The 20,361-nt window shown below is 33.0% G+C and overlaps 3 protein-coding genes across 3 annotated transcripts in view; 2 read left to right on the top strand and 1 right to left on the bottom strand.

Moving 5' to 3' along the window:
* LOC130635811 (dynein axonemal heavy chain 2-like) overlaps positions 1 to 693 on the top strand; it is a 35,914-nt gene extending 35,221 nt beyond the window's left edge. The window contains exon 70 of the mRNA XM_057445294.1: positions 141 to 693. Within this exon, the coding sequence (XP_057301277.1) occupies positions 141 to 295 (155 nt within the window). The 3' untranslated portion in view covers positions 296 to 693. The remainder of the gene's footprint in view (positions 1 to 140) is intronic.
* Positions 593 to 18,991, bottom strand: LOC130635812 (methylcrotonoyl-CoA carboxylase subunit alpha, mitochondrial-like). Its single transcript, XM_057445295.1, has 23 exons — positions 18,876 to 18,991; positions 17,126 to 17,205; positions 14,263 to 14,405; positions 13,828 to 13,923; positions 13,595 to 13,716; positions 13,266 to 13,370; positions 12,197 to 12,239; positions 6,769 to 6,890; positions 6,102 to 6,213; positions 5,757 to 5,838; positions 5,006 to 5,073; positions 4,630 to 4,784; positions 4,240 to 4,328; positions 3,955 to 4,064; positions 3,640 to 3,732; positions 3,425 to 3,545; positions 2,833 to 2,919; positions 2,398 to 2,447; positions 1,671 to 1,808; positions 1,371 to 1,478; positions 1,186 to 1,257; positions 957 to 1,056; positions 593 to 846 (listed from the first exon to the last, which is right to left on the bottom strand). Exons 1-23 carry the CDS (start codon positions 18,944 to 18,946, stop codon positions 842 to 844), a joined length of 2,172 nt encoding a protein of 723 aa, XP_057301278.1. The 5' UTR covers positions 18,947 to 18,991; the 3' UTR covers positions 593 to 841.
* On the top strand, positions 7,851 to 10,098 carry LOC130635813 (hatching enzyme 1.2-like). The gene is made up of 9 exons (XM_057445296.1): positions 7,851 to 8,012; positions 8,130 to 8,276; positions 8,391 to 8,514; positions 8,622 to 8,725; positions 8,980 to 9,051; positions 9,122 to 9,340; positions 9,441 to 9,485; positions 9,561 to 9,713; positions 9,928 to 10,098. The coding sequence occupies exons 1-9, from the start codon at positions 7,937 to 7,939 to the stop codon at positions 10,059 to 10,061; spliced, it is 1,074 nt and encodes a 357-aa protein (XP_057301279.1). The 5' UTR covers positions 7,851 to 7,936; the 3' UTR covers positions 10,062 to 10,098.
* Positions 18,992 to 20,361: the final 1,370 nt, after the last annotated feature.

Below are 20,361 nucleotides of genomic sequence, written 5' to 3'. Positions count from 1 at the left end.
AAAATATGAACTTTGATAACGCGTAACTCGCTGCGCATTGGTGTTCGCTTTGAAGCGTAATGAAAGCAAATGTTGGATGATTTGCAAACAGAATTGTAACAATCTCTCGATTTAGAGACAAATTGTTGTTTTTTTGTTAGGTATGTACGCGTGTCCATGTTACTACTATTCCAATCGCGCTGGTGCTTCTGGACGACCGTCTTTCATTGTTGCAGTGGACTTAAAATCTGGGTCAGTCACTGCCGATCATTGGGTTAAGCGAGGCACGGCGTTATTGATGAGTTTGGATGATTAAGTTTTACTGTTTTACGGTTTAATAGACCTCTTATGGATTGTAGATAGTTATTAAAAGGTTGTTGTTATATTTTTAAAAAAGTCAAACTAGATGTGTACATAGTTTAAAGATTTATATACCTAATTTATTTTCACGATAGTTAATATATTTTTTCGTTAACATATTTTTTCGTATTTTCAGACCTTTTTAAACCCGAATTTCTATTTAAAATTATGGTGTGACCATCATGAGATATATACTTCGTATTTTTAAAATTTTTGGGTAGTGGATGTGATAAGCAAATAAAAAAAATCGTCGTACAAAGGAACATTAACATTTTTGAAATTTCAATACAAAAGATTATTTCTCTATGTATTATTCATTATTCTAAATGTATATAATATAGAGTTCTGTCTTTCCACGATTTCTTTCTCTTTCATATCTCTAGGAACATTCTGCGGATCGTATATGGGTAAATCTTATAAATAGAATTTAAAATTAATATTACAATGGTGGAATTGCAAAATTTCTACACTTCGTGTTTGTTATTTCGTAGCATCAATGTTTTCATTCTAAAAAAAGGTAAAACTAAAAGTCAGTAAACACACAATAATAAAGAATTTTCTTTCCTTTTGTTCTTAGCTTATTTTGTATTTTAGGGTGCAATGTTTTTTTAACACACCTTTTTTGATTTCCGCTATTTCATCATTTTGATTGACCATACCACCTGGTTTAACGAACACTTCTTCCACTGTACCATCGTATGGAGATAAAATATTGTGCTATAAAAAAATTGCGAACATCTCAGGTGAAAGTACTAATAGGAATAAAAGTTTATTTAAAAAGTGAGAATAACAAACCCCCCTTTTCGATGATACTTTTCTCCTAATTAAAATTGCTACACTTTTTACCTCTAATTTCATAGCATACATAACAGCTATGACGTCACCAGCTTTTACTTCATCTCCTGCTTCAACGCGAACCTAGACACATGTACCGCAAGAATAAACATATATGCTCAGCTTATACTTGCAAGGCTTTAGTTTCTATAGCTCAAACAGCTTAGAGTTAGAACAACAACAACAACACGACCCACCTCGAGTATGCTACCCGTCATAGGAGCCACCGCACCTGCAGGAATCTTACTTTCAAGTTCAGCAAGGATAAACTTTGGTTGTGGTTTAACCACGCTAAAATGATCATCCTAAAATAACAGTAACTATTAGTTAAACTGTCTTTTATATTGACACAAGGAAATCGAACTTTCTCCGTGCCACGTAAGCATGCTATCAGAATTTTTCACGTTTGAATCAAATAAACGCAATGAAAAAGAGGTTATCATAATTATTGCTCTTCTTGCAATACAAAAAGTTAAGCAGTACAAAATTCACCTCACCTTGGTAAATATATGTACACTATCAGCGCTAGGTACAAAAGAAAACTTTTCATTTTTTCCATCAATATTTACATGTACGTGATTGTTGTAGCCATCATCCAACATTCGACCATGACACAAAAATTCTTGTTTGTTCACCTGTGTAAAAAACATGACATTCAGGACGTAAAGGTTTAAATTACGCATGACATCATGTAGTACAGACTAATTATGCATCACATGATGTAGTACCGACTAATTATGCATCACATGATGTAGTACCGACTAATTATGCATCACATGATGTAGTACCGACTAGACAAATGATGCATGACATCATGTAGTACCGACTAATGATGCATGACATCATGTAGGGGTAAGTTGTAGTTCTTTCTACAGCATTTAGAATGTAATATGTTTTAAGTCATTTATTTCGATATTTTGAGAATACAGTACACTAGAATTAAGTGAAACATTCTGACCAAAGAGGTGAAAATGTCCCACTTATTGACAGTTTTAAGGGTCAACTTACGACATCCTCTCACTTATCCGTGGTCCAATTACGCGAATAAGTTCAAGAGACTAAGAAATTTTGTCCCAATTAGCAAAACTCTAATTCATCCAAATTCGGCTTTGCTTATCACTTATACTGGCAATTGTTATACAATATTCCATTGATGACGTCAATTGAAGTGAAAATTCATCAAAAAGTCAGCTGCGATTCAGGACACTTAAATACCATAATTACCTGAATAAGATATTGTCTCTTTTTCAAATACGTTATCGTTACCACTATATCTAAAAACAAACAAAAAATACAAATTGATTATCTTTGATTTGACATCAAAATTTGAATCAAAATATCTTACATAACCCATATCATCCGATACCCAATGACACCACTATACCCCATAATAACAAACAGATATTCCTGTGCCACCCGATATCCTTTGTACCTCATAGTACTTATATCGATTTAAATTTAAAACTCCAAAATTTATTTATATCGATTAAAATCTCTTACAATCCGAATGAAATTGTTTTAGTGTCTAAATGATGCGAGATCTTTAACACATCCCATGACATAATTATGTTTTTTCACTGTTTCGTAATTTTGTGGGTGACTAGCAGCTGTAATTATATCTCACTGTCATTTTATTTCTATCAATAAAACATATCGTACCGTTTTCGCCATCAGATAACAACATTTTCTTATGACTGTCCACATTCATTTGAAAAGAACTACCACCTCCGAATGGCGAATGATCGTCTAAAAAGCAAAACAACATATATGTTAAAGAATTGAAGGATGACTACATCAGTAAAAAAACAACGACAACAACAAAAAACACAACAACTACGACATCAACGAAAACAAAACCACACAACAACAACAACGACAACACAACAACTATGACATCAACGAAAACAATACCAAACAACAACAACAACAACGACAACACAACAACTATGGCATCAACGAAAACAAAACCAAACAACAACAACAACGACAACACAACAACTACGACATCAACGAAAACAAAACCAAACAACAACAACAACGACAACACAACAACTATGACATCAACGAAAACAAAACCAAACAACAACAACAACGACAACACAACAACTACGACATCAACACCAAACAACAACAACGAGATCAACAACAAACAACAACGAAAACAATACCAAACAACAACAACAACGAAAAAACAACGACAACAAACAATACAACAACTACGACATCAACACCAAACAACATTTATCCTCACCGAGTTTACGTTTTTTCTCGACTTGATGTTGTTCATCGTACAACAAAAGTGCTAACGCTGATTGTGCAAGTTGGTGTTCAGATAATGATTGCTTCTTTGGAAATAATTCTTTATAATGATCCTACAAAAAGATATTTAATTTAATTTAAATAGTCTGGCCACGCATAAAGACCTTTGCATGTTCTTACTTGAAGTACCGTCGTGGTCACACTTACATCTATAAACGAGGTGTGTACATCAGCAGAAACAAAGCTAGGATGTGCCGCCAGGTTACCAAGAAATTTTATATTTGTGCTCAAACCGACGATCTAAAAAAAATGGCGCTGTTAACAATTGTCAGAGAAATTTTGCGAATGGAACAAAATTATTCAATTAAAAAAAGGCTATCTAACTACAAATTTAAACATTCTTTGAGATGTAACTTTGGTCGATAGCTTTTAGATTTACGCATCCAAACAGTATTTTTTATATCTATAACTAATATCTATAAGTCTTTTTTCTCAAAGTATTATAAAAAACAACGAACATACATGATAGTCGTGTAATTTTTGTCTTAATTTTCGAAGTGCGGTTGATCTGTATTTATCCCACACTACCAGTTTCGCAATCATAGGGTCGTAAAACTGACTCACTTCGTCACCTAGAAAATATTCGTCGAAAAAGTCAGGTAAAAATTTACTTGTGTATAAATGTGAAGAAAGAATATATACTTCTATCCCTGATAGACAAGAAGAATTAAGAAAACAAACAAACAAGGCAGATATGAACTTTCAGAATTTTTTCCTGCGTTAGATTTGTTAGGATGTGCGACCTACCTTGTCGAACCCCAGTTTCCACACGAACATCAGATGATGGAGAAGGCGTAGAAAGATAATAGAGATGACCAGTACCAGGTAAAAAGTCACTAAAATTTAGGAAACAAGGAAAAGTTACTGAACAACTACCATTTTGCATACATGATTTCATTCTTGATACAACTGCTAGAACTACACACGGGGTTGGGGCTCGCTTGCTTCCTTGAGGTCGGTTTCCGTAAAAAGGGTTTTGTCATCGCTGCATTGCGTCTCAAGGTGGGACAAGAAGACAATCAATTGTGTATTTTTTTAGATTCACATTGTGCATTATGATTCTCTACTTCATCTCAACCCTCTAAACAAAAAACGATAACACAGACCACACAAATAGGACACACACACAAGTGTTACCTGTCGGGATCCTCTGCGTATATTCGCGCTTCAAACGAATGACCATTTACACGTAGATCACTTTGAGAGAAAGGTAACTGCTCGCCTGCAGCGGCTCGTATCTGTAACTCCACCAAGTCTATACCTGTTATCATTTCAGTGACAGGATGTTCAACCTACACAAAGAAAAAACAATCACTAATAGGAGATCAGTTTTGTAATTGACATAGTCAAAAAAATTTTGTAGGAACTATACCGTACGGTACTTAACCTTCTAACGTTTGATGTTGCAGCTTATACTAGAATTTATTACGTACAGTGTACTTCAAGTACCATTATGGTGGGTGGTAAAACAATTATATCGAAGTGTTGTATAAAGCAGGATTGACTGTAGTACCTGCAATCGAGTGTTCATTTCCATAAAATAAAAGTTTTGATGTTTATCCATGATGAATTCCACAGTTCCTATAAAACACAAGTAAACAAAATCAATCTTACAGTAATTAGCTTCATTTTAGAAGGCTGGAAGGTTGCTTCTCGAAGCAGTGGTACAACAGGACAAGACAGAATCGTCATAGACAAGAACAGCCAGTAGAAGTAATCACGTGGACAACCGTGGCTTGGAAGACGTGTCTTTTACACCTTTTTTGCTATTTTGTGGATTATCACACGGTTTTTTACTATAGTTTTTGCGATATTTCAAGGTTCTGAAGCATATAGAATACCAAAGTACACAATAAGGTGCTGTAAAAATACCCAAAAATGGCTCTACTACAAATTTGAACCAAAAGCAAGTTAATTATTTAAAAATGTGCAAAACAACATCTTATACCAAGCAACGTCTTATAACTAGACAGAAATATTTATATTTAACGCTTCCAGATTATTCTCAAGAAAAATTAAGTTCCCAGGTTTTTAATGTAATAAGATTTTCAAGGTCGAGTAACCAGCCTTCACAACAACCACGCAAAATCAACCAATCAGCTGCATGACAACAAAAATTGACCAATTAAATACGTAAAAACAAAAATCAACCAATCGGATACATCAGAAAAAAAAGCAACCAATCAGATACGTGAAAACAAAAAGCAACCGATCAGATACATTAAAAAGAAAAACCAACCAATCAGATACATAAAAACAATAACCTGCTCCAACATAGCCAACAGCTTCAGCAGCACGGACTGCAGCATTTCCGAGTTCAGCTCTCACTTCTTCCGAAACTCCTGGCTAAAATGAAACAATGCAAATTTGCATGTATTAAACACATCATCCATAACATACCACTATGGGGTGTGACACTTTCAAAATCAGTTTTACTTTTGGAAACCCACGTATTGTTGTATATATAATTGTACTAAATTTTGCACACAGACAAATTTTATTTAGCGCATTCGCGAAAATTAATAAGCGCGACTAATAGTACAAAAAATGTAATCTGCGAAATAATTTTTGAAGTAGCTTTTTTTGTAGTAAACGAAATAGTTACTCACTGCAGGAGCTTCTTCTATAATTTTTTGATGTCGTCTTTGAACGCTACAATCTCTCTCAAATAGATACACTGTGTTTCCATATTTGTCCGCGAACACTTGAACTTCTACGTGTCTAGAAAACACCACATGCAAGTTATAATACAAGCTTTCTGAAATTTCAAGAACCAACTTTTAAAATAAAACCGGGGCGCTCATTTAATTTATAAATATCGTACAGAGGCGTTCATACAAGGGCGGTGCTTATACGAAAAAGGCGTTATTTCGAAAGCCTTTAATTGTATAATTGCTTATTAATTGTATAAAAAAAACATTAAAACAATTTTAATATCTCTCTTACACATTTTCCTATTTATTTTCCTAAATACCGCGAAGATAATTTTACGCAAAATTAAATAAAATTTGTTTAAAATTCTTTTTTACCCAAAACTATTAAGTAAGAAGAGTCTTGCAAACATGTTTGGTTGTATTTTTGATTTTATTTAATATTTTCTAAATAAACGTCTTTCCAGAGCAAAAATTTATCGTATAACGCCCTTTCTAAAAATAAAGGAGGCGCTCATTCACGGAGGGTGCTCATGCAAAAAGGGCGCTCATTAAAATTTTTTTATGAAGTCTATTCGAGGGGAAAGGAGTAAATATCGTATGCTCGAGTAAATACCGTATGTACCTGGGCCGTTCAACAAATTTTTCAACTAGCATATTATCGTCACCAAATGCTTTCAGTGATTCACTACGTGCTGAATCGAGTGCGGCTTGAAAATCTCTTGGTTGCATCACTATTCGCATACCCTGTAGTGAATCAAAACAAATGAAGATAATATAAGCCGACTTTTCTGTTGCTAGATATCGGTTAACAGAGTAGACACACTGATATCATATCGTGGTCAGTCTTCCTATATAACATGGTAAATACACTAAACATCCACTGCTTTAATTAGTTTACTTATTACTCTCCTATTATTTTAAGAAACCAAACTTTAGCCTTGATTTATCCTCATTTTCCGCGGAAATTTTTCCGCAAAACACGCCTTATTTGCTTAACCGAGAAAGTTTATTCCTGCGAAAATTTACAAAAGTAAAAATTGTGTTTTAGGGTTAATGTTTTAAAACGGCTTGTTGAAAGATTGATTATTTTATAAACAATATAATGAAAGATTTTTTTGTACTATGTTGGATACGTTGTGCTGGGAACTGCATGTGTATAATAATGCGACAGAGCTAGTCGTTTGGGAATTTTAGTAAAAACATTGTTTCGAACGAAAGAAAAAAATTATAACTTAATTAGACAAAGTCAAATAGCGATACATAAATCATATCTTTACTTGTTTGGTCGCAGTAAATTTTTAATTATGTTTTTAAAAATATTGAAGATCAATAAAAAGCTGATAACACAGAACATCGTGTTCATGCCGAGCGAATTGATTAAAAAGCATGATAATTTCTTAATTAGCTGGCACTATTGATACAGATGATGCTTCTCTTTTTACAAAGTACCACTCTTTTATTTTTCTGTATACACAACTCTAAGTGGCGAGTCAACATTTTTTCAATCAGTCTTCAATTCTTTTTAAAATCCAAACTTTTATTAGCATAATAAAAACAACTTAGGATGGGGGATGCTGCAGAAATCATTTTAACCAGCACAAAACAAAAGTCATTGTCACGTTTCTGTAAATGTTACTTATCGTAAAAAGCTATAGCTCAAGACAACTCCTTTTTTATAATAGCAACACCATTGTAATAACCCCCTGGTAATTCTCAACTCTCATGGCAATAGAAGGTATAAAATTTTTACTGTGGCTGTATTCTGTAGCTTTGTGGCTGAAACGGTTATCATGATGAAACTGTGGTGGTTGTTGTGTTGTTTAGCTTACATCCAGATCACCTATGGATGGGTGAAACAGATGGAAAGTAAGAGTTCTGTTCCGTTTCCTTATCACTAATAACTGACTATAAGTGACTGGTAAAACAGGATACTCAAAAACGAACAGTTTAGAAAGTGTAATATCCAACTATCTTTTGTTTCAGATCTCAACCTTTTCGAAGGAGACATGATCTTAACGCCAAAACAGAAGGAAAAAGTTCAAAATGGTGACTACGGATTTGGTTCGAAGAAAGATCCAAGAGAACTATGGCCAAGAGCTGAAGTGCCATATGATATGTCCTATGACCTTGGTAAAAAATACTTTTTAAGTAACCATTGCACGAAAGTAGAATATATAACTATGTGTTTTGAACAAATCTTATAAAGCAGGCAAATTTAAAAGAAAAAAAAATCGCTTTTTTTAGCTTCAAATTCAAAAGCTGTTAAAGGCATCAATGAAGCCATTGAAATGTACCATAAATACACTTGCATTCGATTCCGAAAATGGCAAGGCGAAAGAGCATACATTCATTTCTTCAAAGGAGGCGGGTAAGTGTTTAATTGTATTCATCAAAGACACTCTTTACACTTACCAAGACAACACTGCAAAGTTCTGGTCTGATCGAGTGACAAGAATAAAATACTTTTCATTTCAGCTGTTCTTCCGGAGTCGGGTATGGTGGCGGAAGAAACTCAATCTCATTGGATGATGGCTGCTACTGGAGAACCACTGTCATGCATGAAATTGCACATAGTTTAGGTAATGCTGGCGGACACGTTATTGTAGAGATCATATAAATACTTGTGATATGCACAGCCCAGTGCGCGATACAAATTTTGTGGAAATTTAAAACCATACCAGCGTATTTGATTGTGGGTATTTCATTTTGGGACCCCAGACTTAAAGCAATTGACATATAAACTGACTGCTACCCAAATTGAAATTTTTTTTAAAAATCGTGAAATTTTGTAACGACCAAATTCACATTGCTCTATTTTACTTTTCTTTGTTAGGTTTTTATCACGAACAGAGTCGACCCGATCGCGACACCTATGTGGAGATCTTGACACACAACATTCTTAACGGTAAATATAACTTATTACACTTCATCTTCTTGTGAAAGAGATAAACAACAATAAAAGATAAACCATTTAGGTGCTGAGGGAAATTTCAAGAAGCAGCCTTATTCTAATGTTGATTCAAGAGGTTCACCATACGATGTTCGATCAATGATGCACTACAGCTGGAATGCATTTGGAAAAGATGGTAAAATGACTATCAGAGTTTTGAACAGCCGCGATCAATATGAAATTGGAAATCGTGAAGGCTTTTCACATGGTGATATTGCACAAATTAACAAAGTGTACGGATGCAGTAAGTTTGTGTTATATTAACCTCCATGTTGGTGCACAAACTTTGATATTGGTGCACAATCCGCAATGCATAACCCAATTTTCTAAACTTTCTTTTCTAGAAGGCAACTATCCAACTTTACCACCTTATGTAAGACCACCTCCAGGTAAATCATTTCAAAACAATATATCTAAAACATAAATGAAATATTTGATACAAAATTTACCCAATGTCCTTTTAGGGTGTTATGATTTGGGTGGTGGTTGCGCCGACAGTCGAGCTGAAGGGCGCTGTACTTTATCTGCATGGCAGAGTTACATGAGAAAGTCTTGCAGGCGAACTTGTGGATTCTGTGGTGATGGCGGTGGAGGGCCACAGCCAACATCAGGAACAGGTAGAAAAACAATTATGTTTTATTATATTACATTAAAACTTTTAATGTTTAAACTAACAAACATTTTACCTTCTACTCAAATATTCAAAGTACAAGAAAAAGTATTCTTTTCATAGCGAGAGAGAGAAACACCGAAAGACATTTTATCAATAGAATAATTTTGACATTCTTAGGATTTAAATAAGGTGCTTGGTTCATATGTCGTTTTTTTTAGGTGGAGGAACCAACTGTAGGGATCAAAACACTGCTAGTGACTGCCGCAAAAACATCGGATACTGCAGAAGCAGCAGCTCGGCTTGGAGAGATTACATGGCTCGTGTATGTAAAAAAACATGTGGTCTATGTTAAATAGAACAAGTAAAAAAGATAAATTTACCCAAAAAAATTGTGTTATAGTATTTCTATCCATATAGAATTCAATGGGTTTGGTCAATGGGTGTGGCTAAGGGGTGTTGTTCGTTTCGTATTTTCTGGGTTAACTTATTGTACTCCCTGTGTGTGTGAATTCTGATTAGGTTTCCATGCTATCTTTAAGTTTTAAAGTCAATGAAGAGTATCGACAAAATCACTAAGCTTTTCATGCCTCCACAAAAATAAAACTCTTATATACCATTTCATTACGGCGTAACCGTACACCGGTTATGGGAATTTGCACTTATTTTCTGAGCCACCGCAGTTACCCTTACAATACATGCTATATCGTACGCAGGACAGTTATAAACAATTTCTGCTTAGCTATTATTTGCTGTTATCGAAAAAAACCAAAACGAAATTAGATATCGGGTTTATAAGTCATCACCATCTCAAAATGGCAACTGCACAACCTCCAAAAACGACTTCAAATATTGATGAAATGTGAGAATTTGTGTTAGAAGATGGTGATAGTGATTTTAGTATGGAAATATGATACTGAAGATGAATTAGAGAATATTGATAGTGATTGAGAATATGACAATGATGAAAATACAAACAATAGTAATGAAAATTTATCACAACAGCTGCAGTTGTCGTCGGCGGCTACTTCTCCTCAACAAGATCTTTTAACTTTGTCGCTGTCACAAGCAGATGATTCTCCTTTAGAACAATCACAAAAACCTTTACCAGATATAGAACAAGCACTAGATAATGACCCCCCACTAATCAACCACCATCTACATCTTACACGTCAATATAAAAAAACATGACTGTTGGCGATGACATGGTTGACATGGAAACACCATTTTTTAGTGATAGTAATCCTGCTGACGATTAGCTGTTGGGAAAATTTGCACGAACAAGAGGACAAGGGAGTAGACCTGGTCGAAGCTTGAGGTGTAGAGGTGGTGGTGCTGGTAGGGCAGTCACCCGTAACATTTATGGACGTGGATGTGGAATAGTTTGGGGTATACAGCGAGGAAGTGGGGCAGGAAATGATATAGATATAATATTTCTTAGTGAAAGTAGAGGAAGGAAGAGGGGCATGAAATGGTAACCGTAATAACCAACGACCACCACTTTTGACTTGTAAACAACCGTTTATTTCTACTATTTTGACTTCGCTTTGTTTCGGGTTTTTTTTTATGAAATTGTTACAAACGTTTCACATTAGAATGTAGATTTGAAATATATAACTCTCAGGGAAATGTTTTGACAAAAATTTTTTAGAGTTTAAATTTCATCTTTTTACTTTTTAATTGTTTCTCTGGATCCCATTTTTGGTCATGTGACTTTCAAAAATAAAACAAAATTCAAAAAAATATAATTTTCTTGTTTAACAAGATTTCCCAAAAAAGAAGCTAAATTTGAACCCAATTGGATCATTTGATTAGCACCACGTAAAAAATCTAATTTTCAATTCATAAATGCTTGTAAACCGTGAATAAATAATTTCTGCACAATTCAAAATTCCCGATTTTTCTGATTAGGTTGCAATCGTTCTCCATTATGTTGTATTTTTTTAATTTTAAGCTAAGTATTAAAATTTTCTATTGTGCAATTTCATATTTACATAGCAATGTCTTAAAACAAAATTCAACTCATTTAGTCTAGTAGCTGGTAATATGTGTGTTAAATTGGAAGGAAAAAAAACATCATAAAAACTAGAAATGGAATCTGAGCCTTTTAATATCAAATGTTTTCTACATAAAATTTACCCAGTAGTTTCGATATTCATTGAACAGTTAAGCTTTGCATATCACAGTTTTGGTGTAATAATTCATTAAATTTCAACCACCATCAAACTGTCTACGTAAGTAATGACTTGCACACAAAGAATTTTTAGGAGTGTCCTTAAAATATTTTCTTTGTACAAAACTTTATTTTCAGGCTGAGTGTGTCAAAAAAATGCTTCGTTATCTATGTTTGCAGATTTGTCAGTTTATTAGGAAGGGCAGTGGCACATTATAAACACTCATACAACAAAATTGCTAGTTGGACTTATGCCAGACATGCCATGACATCAACAAACATTTTTTTATCAACTTATCACAAAAATTATTTTTTACCTTTCCACCACCACCTCTCACAGCTTTTAACATCACTGGAAAACTAGAACAAATCAAAAACATATTTACTGTTTTCCAAATTTTCTAAATAAATATCACGATATATAATCATGGGGAATATACCATAGTGCTACTATTTTTTGCATGTAGAAATTTTTAAGCCTCTTAAGGATTTTGGTTAAATTCAAGAAAATGTGCACAATATTTTTTAATGTAACTTGCAAGAAAATTAAAACAAAAGTGTGCAAGTACACTGAAGCTTCTGTGAATGTTTCATTTCAAAGAGAGTTTTTTGCAAAAAATTTGATAACATTTTACCTTGAAAATTTATACCCGCAAATTTTCAGCAAACGATTGTCTGCAAAAATTAACGCCTGTTAAATGTATAATTTTTTTTGCCAGCAAAATAAGTGATAAACTGATAATATTCCACAATGACAACACATGCCAAGCTACGTATATTCACAAATAGGATGCTCAAAAGTATACAACAAGGGGATAAAATCCAAAACAATCACAAATCTAGACATGTTCAAAAAACATAGGGAAGCATATAAACATTAAAAAATGCTAAATTTAATGTAGACATGAAAACTAACAAATAATAGTTTTGTCACTTTTGGTTTGAAACTGTTGTCACAGGGAAGTAATATTAACAGAAGTAATTTTGGAATAAATCTTTTTAAGTTTTTTTTCTTAGTTTTACTTTCGCAAGATAAAATTTTCGCGTTACAGGGTTTTTAAATTTTTCACAGGAAATAATTTCTTGAATAAGAAAAAAGAAAACACCAATACGACTAACAAAATCAAAAGTGCAAGTGTAATCGATGAAGATTAAAGAGGATAATATTCTAATAATATTCAACATCTGTGTAAGTTTCCTTAAGATATCCTATTTAACTAGTTTATCTCATTTTATTTATCATGACTTACTTGTGTACAAAACCTTTTTTTGTCTGTAACTTTCATTTACAGCACGAATAGCAAGTTGCTTATGACAATATAGGTTACAACTTTCAGGAGTCAGAACATATTATATCAACAAAAAAGATAAAACAAACTGATGTACCCTATTCTTTCTGCTTCAGCAAACAATTTTTGATCACTTTGGTCATCTCCATGGTAACCCTCTATAATAGGTACACCAGCAGATGACATGATATGTTTTGAAGTACTAAAATGGTAAAAATAATTGTTAGTGGTCAATAGTTTGGCCTGTGCCAACTTGAGACAATTATGTACATTTGTCCAAGGCTGGACCAAAACCGTCAATAGGCCTTCCCAACTGCGAAGGCACTGGCCCTGTCCGTCTTTTGATGTGCCACCCTGTCTAAAGACGGATCCACAGTTGGGTCAAAAAATTACTTTTACGTTAGTAAAAACACGAAAAAAAGTGACCTTTTAATTCCCATGTCTTTTATTGCACTTGATGGAGGTCCAATGAATATAATACCCTCTTCCTCACATAAATTTGCAAATTCAGGCTTTTCGGATAGAAATCCATAACCGGGATGAATAGCCTGATGAGACAAAGAAATTTAGTATATAACAAAAACAGCAACTGAATATGTAACTTCGAACTAGATATCGCAACACTAAATCTCAACACGGAAATTTTCTTAAACATTTACCTGTGCTCCACTCCGTTTGGCTGCAGCTATTATTTTATCCATGCGTAGGTAACTCTCTGTTGCAGGGGATGGCCCAATATAGTGAGCTTCATCAGCCTAAATACATTTTTACACTTGTCTATTTTGCAATCCATGTACATGTAAACAGATGTGAAGAAATTTTGAAAAACTATTTTTTTGTAACAGCATTTATTTTTTGCCATTGTAAAAATTATTTTGTAAAAATTATTTGTTATAAATTTTTAGATTACAATATCTCTGTGCAATATTGATTTAACATTGTGTTTTCTAATTTACGATTGTCAATAACTTTCAGAGAAAATTCTAAGATTTTATTTTGCCAGTGCTGTTGTGTTAAATATTACTAATACAGGTAAACACGAATCCTTAAAACAATAGATAATAAATTTAAAAATTAAAATGTACTGCAATTACCATGGATACATGCATTGCATTTCTGTCAGCGTCACTGTAACATGCGACACTCTGTATTCCCATTTTACGAGCAGTCTGCATTACACGACATGCTATTTCACCTCTGTTAGCAATTAAAACTTTACTAATTGGTACAACAATCTCTGAAATTATAAGTTAAACAAAAAATTTAAAGCGACTTTGAAATAGCATTTAACAACACACATCCGATTTATTATGCTGTATGCACTACTTTTTATTGTTATGAAATTTGGCAGATAGCTTTATTCGCAAAGTATTTTACAAGATTCTACTTAACTTTCTATTATTTTGCAGAATCTGGAACAAGCCCACATTTAATTTTTGAGGGGTGCTTACAAAAGAGGAGAGAACGAAAATGTTTTGCCTGAATACAGTCTTAAAAAGCAAACATTTATTTTGTTTAAACATTTTAAAAAGAAGTATTTTCAAAACTTTTTCTGGGATTTAATTTTCCAGACGACAATAATGTAGAATTTTTACAATGATTTTGCAAATTCGTCCAAAATCAACAAAAATTGTAATATTTAAGTTAAAATTTCAATTCCAATAAAGTAGCTGAATCAGTATATTGTTGAATATTCTTTTGTAAATATAAAATATGTAGGTATAAAATGAGTTTGGTTTTTAAAAATTTGCATGTGTAAAAACAAAACAATTTAAAATTAGTGAGAATAAAATGTCGGTACATGACTAAAAATTTTGAATTTCTTTGTCACAAGTCGTAATCCTGGCTGTTTCTATTATTAAATTCACACAATTTGAACGTGTCAAACTTCACTTGTCTGAGTTTACGACAGACTTAGGACTTAGGGTTCAGGTTATTTTGTTTAAATCCAGACACTTAAGCTGTGCTAATTATTGCTGATGTCAGCATGATTTCTTTTTCCCATATTTTGGCATTTCATAAAGTGCAACTAGTGCATTCTAAATGTGGTTTAGCATAACTTACGTATATATATATATAGAAATATCATTTTTGCAGCATCCCTGGTGCAGAGTATTAGCAAGTTGATGCTCTTTTCAAACTTTTAAAAATTGAAAAAAAACTGCCGTTGTGCTAAATGTTTTCAATTGATTGATTTTCACAAACACCACAATAAGAGCATTGCTAACAATTATTTCAATCATATACTAAGTATTTTTTGTTGGTAAAACAAGATATTTGTGAGTTTTTATCAGTTTTCAAATGTTCTTTAACTCTACTAGAAATGTGTCTGGTGGTTTCACCCACATAGCTAGCATTACAACTAGCACAAACAAATTTATACACAAGTCCAGCTTTAAAAGATTCAGGAACTCGGTCCTTGCAAGAAAAATAATCTTTAATTTTACACGACTTAAAAACGAGGCACACATTGATTTCTTTACACATCTTATTGACAAGTTGATTGACTTTTTCTTTGGCAGTATTAGAGTACTTGCCAATAAAAGGCAATTTAAAATACCTCTTTTCTAATACATTAGTTGTCTCTGTACTGACAGCTGTAGAAAAATTCTTATCAAGGTAATTTGAAATATGGCGGTTTACTAGTTTTGTAGGAAAAAAGTTTTTTCTCAAAATTTCAGTCAGAGCCTTAATATTAATGTCAAAGTGTTTCCAACTGTTGTTAATTTTGAAAGTCCTGTCAATTAGTGTTTTAATGAGACCTATTTTATAGATTTTGGGAGTGAAACTAAAATAATTAGTTAAAAGGCCAGTATAGGTTGACTTATAGAACACGGAAGTATAAAATTTGTCACTGGTGTTCTCAATTAAAATGTCAAGAAAAGGAAGTTTACCATGAACTTGTTTTTCTAAGGTAAATTTTATATTAGGGTGTCTCTGATTCAAGTATTCAAAAAAGGCCAACGCTTCACTTTCATCGTTAAATAAAGCAAAGATGTCATCCACATATCTACGGTAGTATGTTGGGCCACAACCCCAGTAATTTTTTATCCATTCCTTTTCTTTAACGCCCATGAAAAGATTCGCTAAAATAGGTGCCAGCGGCGAGCCCATGGCAACACCATCGACCTGTTCATACATTTCATTATTGAACAAAAAATTCGAGGATGACGTTGCAAAAACGAATAATTGTTTTAGTTCAGATTTTGTGATTTTGAGTTTACGATTTCCGGCAATTACAAGTTGAACTGCAAGATCTAATGTTTCATTCAATGGTATGTTCGTGAAAAGACTACAAACATCAAAAGAAACCATAAACTTGTCGGATTTACTCACCTTTTTTAATTCCTCAACGAAAGTGAAAGTATCTGCAGTACAGTAATCCTTGGGAAATACATCAGATAATAAACCACCTAAAAACTTGGCAAGTTGATAGTTACATGTGCCTATAGAAGATATAATAGGCCTAAATTTAGGTAAATTTTCAAAAGATTTATGCATTTTAGGAAGGCCGCATTAATATTAAGGCTCTGACTGAAATTTTGAGAAAAAACTTTTTTCCTACAAAACTAGTAAACCGCCATATTTCAAATTACCTTGATAAGAATTTTTCTACAGCTGTCAGTACAGAGACAACTAATGTATTAGAAAAGAGGTATTTTAAATTGCCTTTTATTGGCAAGTACTCTAATACTGCCAAAGAAAAAGTCAATCAACTTGTCAATAAGATGTGTAAAGAAATCAATGTGTGCCTCGTTTTTAAGTCGTGTAAAATTAAAGATTATTTTTCTTGCAAGGACCGAGTTCCTGAATCTTTTAAAGCTGGACTTGTGTATAAATTTGTTTGTGCTAGTTGTAATGCTAGCTATGTGGGTGAAACCACCAGACACATTTCTAGTAGAGTTAAAGAACATTTTAAAACAAGATACAAATAACAAGTATGAGAAAATGTTATACCTGGTGAATTTGACTGTGTGCTTGCATAATATATATGAATGCATCCACATAATGGTGTATAATTGTCAAGTAGGTGATTTCTATAAGAGAAGTGGGTAATCTTAGGATTCAATTTTATACTTACGAATATCTAATTATGAAGGGATAATAAATGCGATTAAAAACAGGGAATTTAATGACACATTTGCACAAAATTTAAACAATTTATCAAAAGTTAGTCCTTTGTCAGTTAAGTTCTTTGCAGAATGTTTGAAAGATACTCAGAGATAATCTACAGTACAGCCTTACATTTGACACAGCTTAAATTGTGTTTTTTATTGGCACAGTGTTATTATTGAAACTGAGCAGCAATTATTACCAGACGCTTAAAAAACTGAAGTACGAGGGCTGTCACAATGTCACTTTTGTTAATTGTGATATCAAAAGCGATATCAAAATTAAAGTCTATTCTGTTAGAATATTATAATTGGAAGAGACTTTAATCTTCTCCACACTACATGGCCATCAGAGAAGTCTACCAATGTTTGTCTGAGAGAAAAAGAATTTTAATTTTAAATAAGCCCATGCACGAAAATGAAAATATTATAGATCTTGTTTTTACTAACAACCCATTGTTTTTATTTAATTTTAATTGTATAAACACTCTCTAACGCATCACTCGCCATTTGTTAACTTTCAACTTTTAACAACATACAAAACAATACCACAGCATACTCAATCAGAGCATAAATATCTCACACTGTTTCTCTCACTCACTGTACATTGGAACATTCATAAAGAAATGTGCCTTTTAAAGTTACCAACAGATATAAGAAATCATTTCCAAAAGGTACGGTTCTACGTTATGTTGGAGAAGATGAAATATTAACTACATGTGACATCCCCCACACATTCTAAGAAATTTTTTAACGAAAAAATCCAAATCCAAATAGCAAAATAATTATTTGATCATTCTTCTTTTGTTTTTCTACACCATAGAAAAAGTTCTTATCCATTCACCACCACAAATGAGCAATCAACAGTAAGCAACATAAATTTCAATGAAGAGAATATAGCAGTTGCAATTAATGAAATTTCATTAACCTCAGCAGCTGGTCCAGACGGATTCCTAGAATTTCTACTAAAGAGATACAAGACCTGTCTTATCAAACCTTTCAATATTTTTTGAAAAAAGTGTTTTGATGATGGAGATATACCACAGCCTTTTTTAAGGTGGAATAAAAATGGTAGCATCAAATTACCCTCTTATAGCTTTGACATCTTATGTTAGGCCAACCAACTGACCGACTTTTATTAAGACCATGATGGAGAAAAGACAAAAATGAAATATATTTGCAAGAGGGGTTGTATCAAAAACAAGACTGCTTTCCTTCTTGGTTTGTATCTTTAAATGCTCCATGTGTGGGACGTTGGATGTTGCTGGGAGTTGTCTAGTAGAGCGCGGGCCCTAATTGGATCTGCGTAGCTCAAAATGAGCATTATATACTCTAGGACCCTCCATCTAAGCCATGGAAATAATAGACAGTGTATATCCCTCGATATTAGTGAGACCAGCCATGTAAAATATGCACATCTATCTATCTATCTAGCTAAAATCTGCTCCAAAACAAAGAAAATTCTGTTTTTATTATTTTTGTCAAAAAATGACATTTTTTCAATTTCTAAATCTAGAAAATAAATAATATATTACTCAAAATGTTTGTTAAGCAACAGAATCATATTTTAATAACGGAAAGGCAAATAAACAAACCTTATTCGTTCAAAATATTTTGTTGTTCCCCCGACAATTCTTTTTCGCTGTAGTAGCAGCCGGGTCGCCATTTTTGTTGTAATATCGTCCTTTTTTACGTGTACGATATGACATAAAATTTGTCCCGGTCAGCTAAAGCCTCGGAGGGTACTTTATACGGGGAAAACTTTCACAAGCGAACCTTTTTTATTTTTGCTGCGTGAAGAAAACTTTTACGATTAAAGAATAATGTAGGAAAAGACAAACACGTTCCCTAATCTTTCGCCGTCCTAATAAAAAAGCAGGCGAGGGAAATGAGGAAAAAAAACAATTCAAATTCAGAGATCTCCTTAAACAGAAGATCCAAATGCAATTGAACAAGTGAATTACCGCTATTTCCTTTTTGTACGTTAATTGCAATTAAGGGTAGGGGTCATCTTTTAACAGGAACAACCACAATAACGGGAATTATTGATTTTCTATAATTTTATAAAAAGAAACTTTCGCGATTTCTTGATGTGGGAATCTTACGTTCTCGAAATTTTAGGCTATTAAAGTATCACCAAAGGAGGTCTAATGGTTGAGGTTCGAGGGGCAGACAGTCAAGTCGAAATTGAAGTTTAGATGGGTCATTATAATTGAAAGGGATAGAAAAGTTTGTTGTAGATTTGGGGAGGGAGTTGCCAGGTGTTTTGCTATGAAACATAGTCATAAGAAAGAGAGATAGTCTGGGTACCGCCGTGATTGAGCTCCGCTCCGGTATCTGACTCGCGTTCAGAAATTTTCTAGTGCCCAGTCTACTTTTAGGGGGACCAGAAATTCAAAAACAGGCGGGAAGCTTTGTATGCTAGGTACTTTGCAGAAGTTTACCTGGATTTTTTGGTATTATAAACTATGGTTGGAGCTAATTGTTCAGTGTTTGGTTGCTCTAGCTCCCGTAGAACAAGTGGAATTTCTATTTTCAAAATTACTCAAGCGAATGACGAGTACAACGCATCCTGGAGAGACAAGCTAGTCGCTGTGATAATCAAAGATCGCGTTATTGATAAACAGTTGAGAGCACAAATAGATAAACGTAATCTGTATATTTGTGAGAAGCATTTTCTACAAGGCCAGATAGTACAACGTAAGTGTGATTCAATACACTTTCAGATATTTCAACTACAGAAAAAGGATATTTCACATATAATAATCACGACTGTGATAATAATGCATATATAATACTTTCTTCTAGATGATAAAAGAAAAACACTCATTCCTGGTTCCATACCAACATTGAATTTTCCAGAGAAAAGTATTCCTGCTTCAAGGTATATATATATATATATATATATATATATATATATATATATATATATATATATATATATATATATATATATATATATATATATATATATATATATATATATATATATATATATATATATATATATATATATATATATATATATATATATATATATATATATATATATATATATATATATATATATATATATATATA

Source organism: Hydractinia symbiolongicarpus, chromosome 3 (genome assembly GCF_029227915.1).
Source record: "Hydractinia symbiolongicarpus strain clone_291-10 chromosome 3, HSymV2.1, whole genome shotgun sequence".
NCBI lineage: Eukaryota > Metazoa > Cnidaria > Hydrozoa > Anthoathecata > Hydractiniidae > Hydractinia > Hydractinia symbiolongicarpus.
The sequence above is the reverse complement of the archived record's forward strand: the minus strand, read 5'-3'. Positions and strand labels throughout refer to the sequence as shown.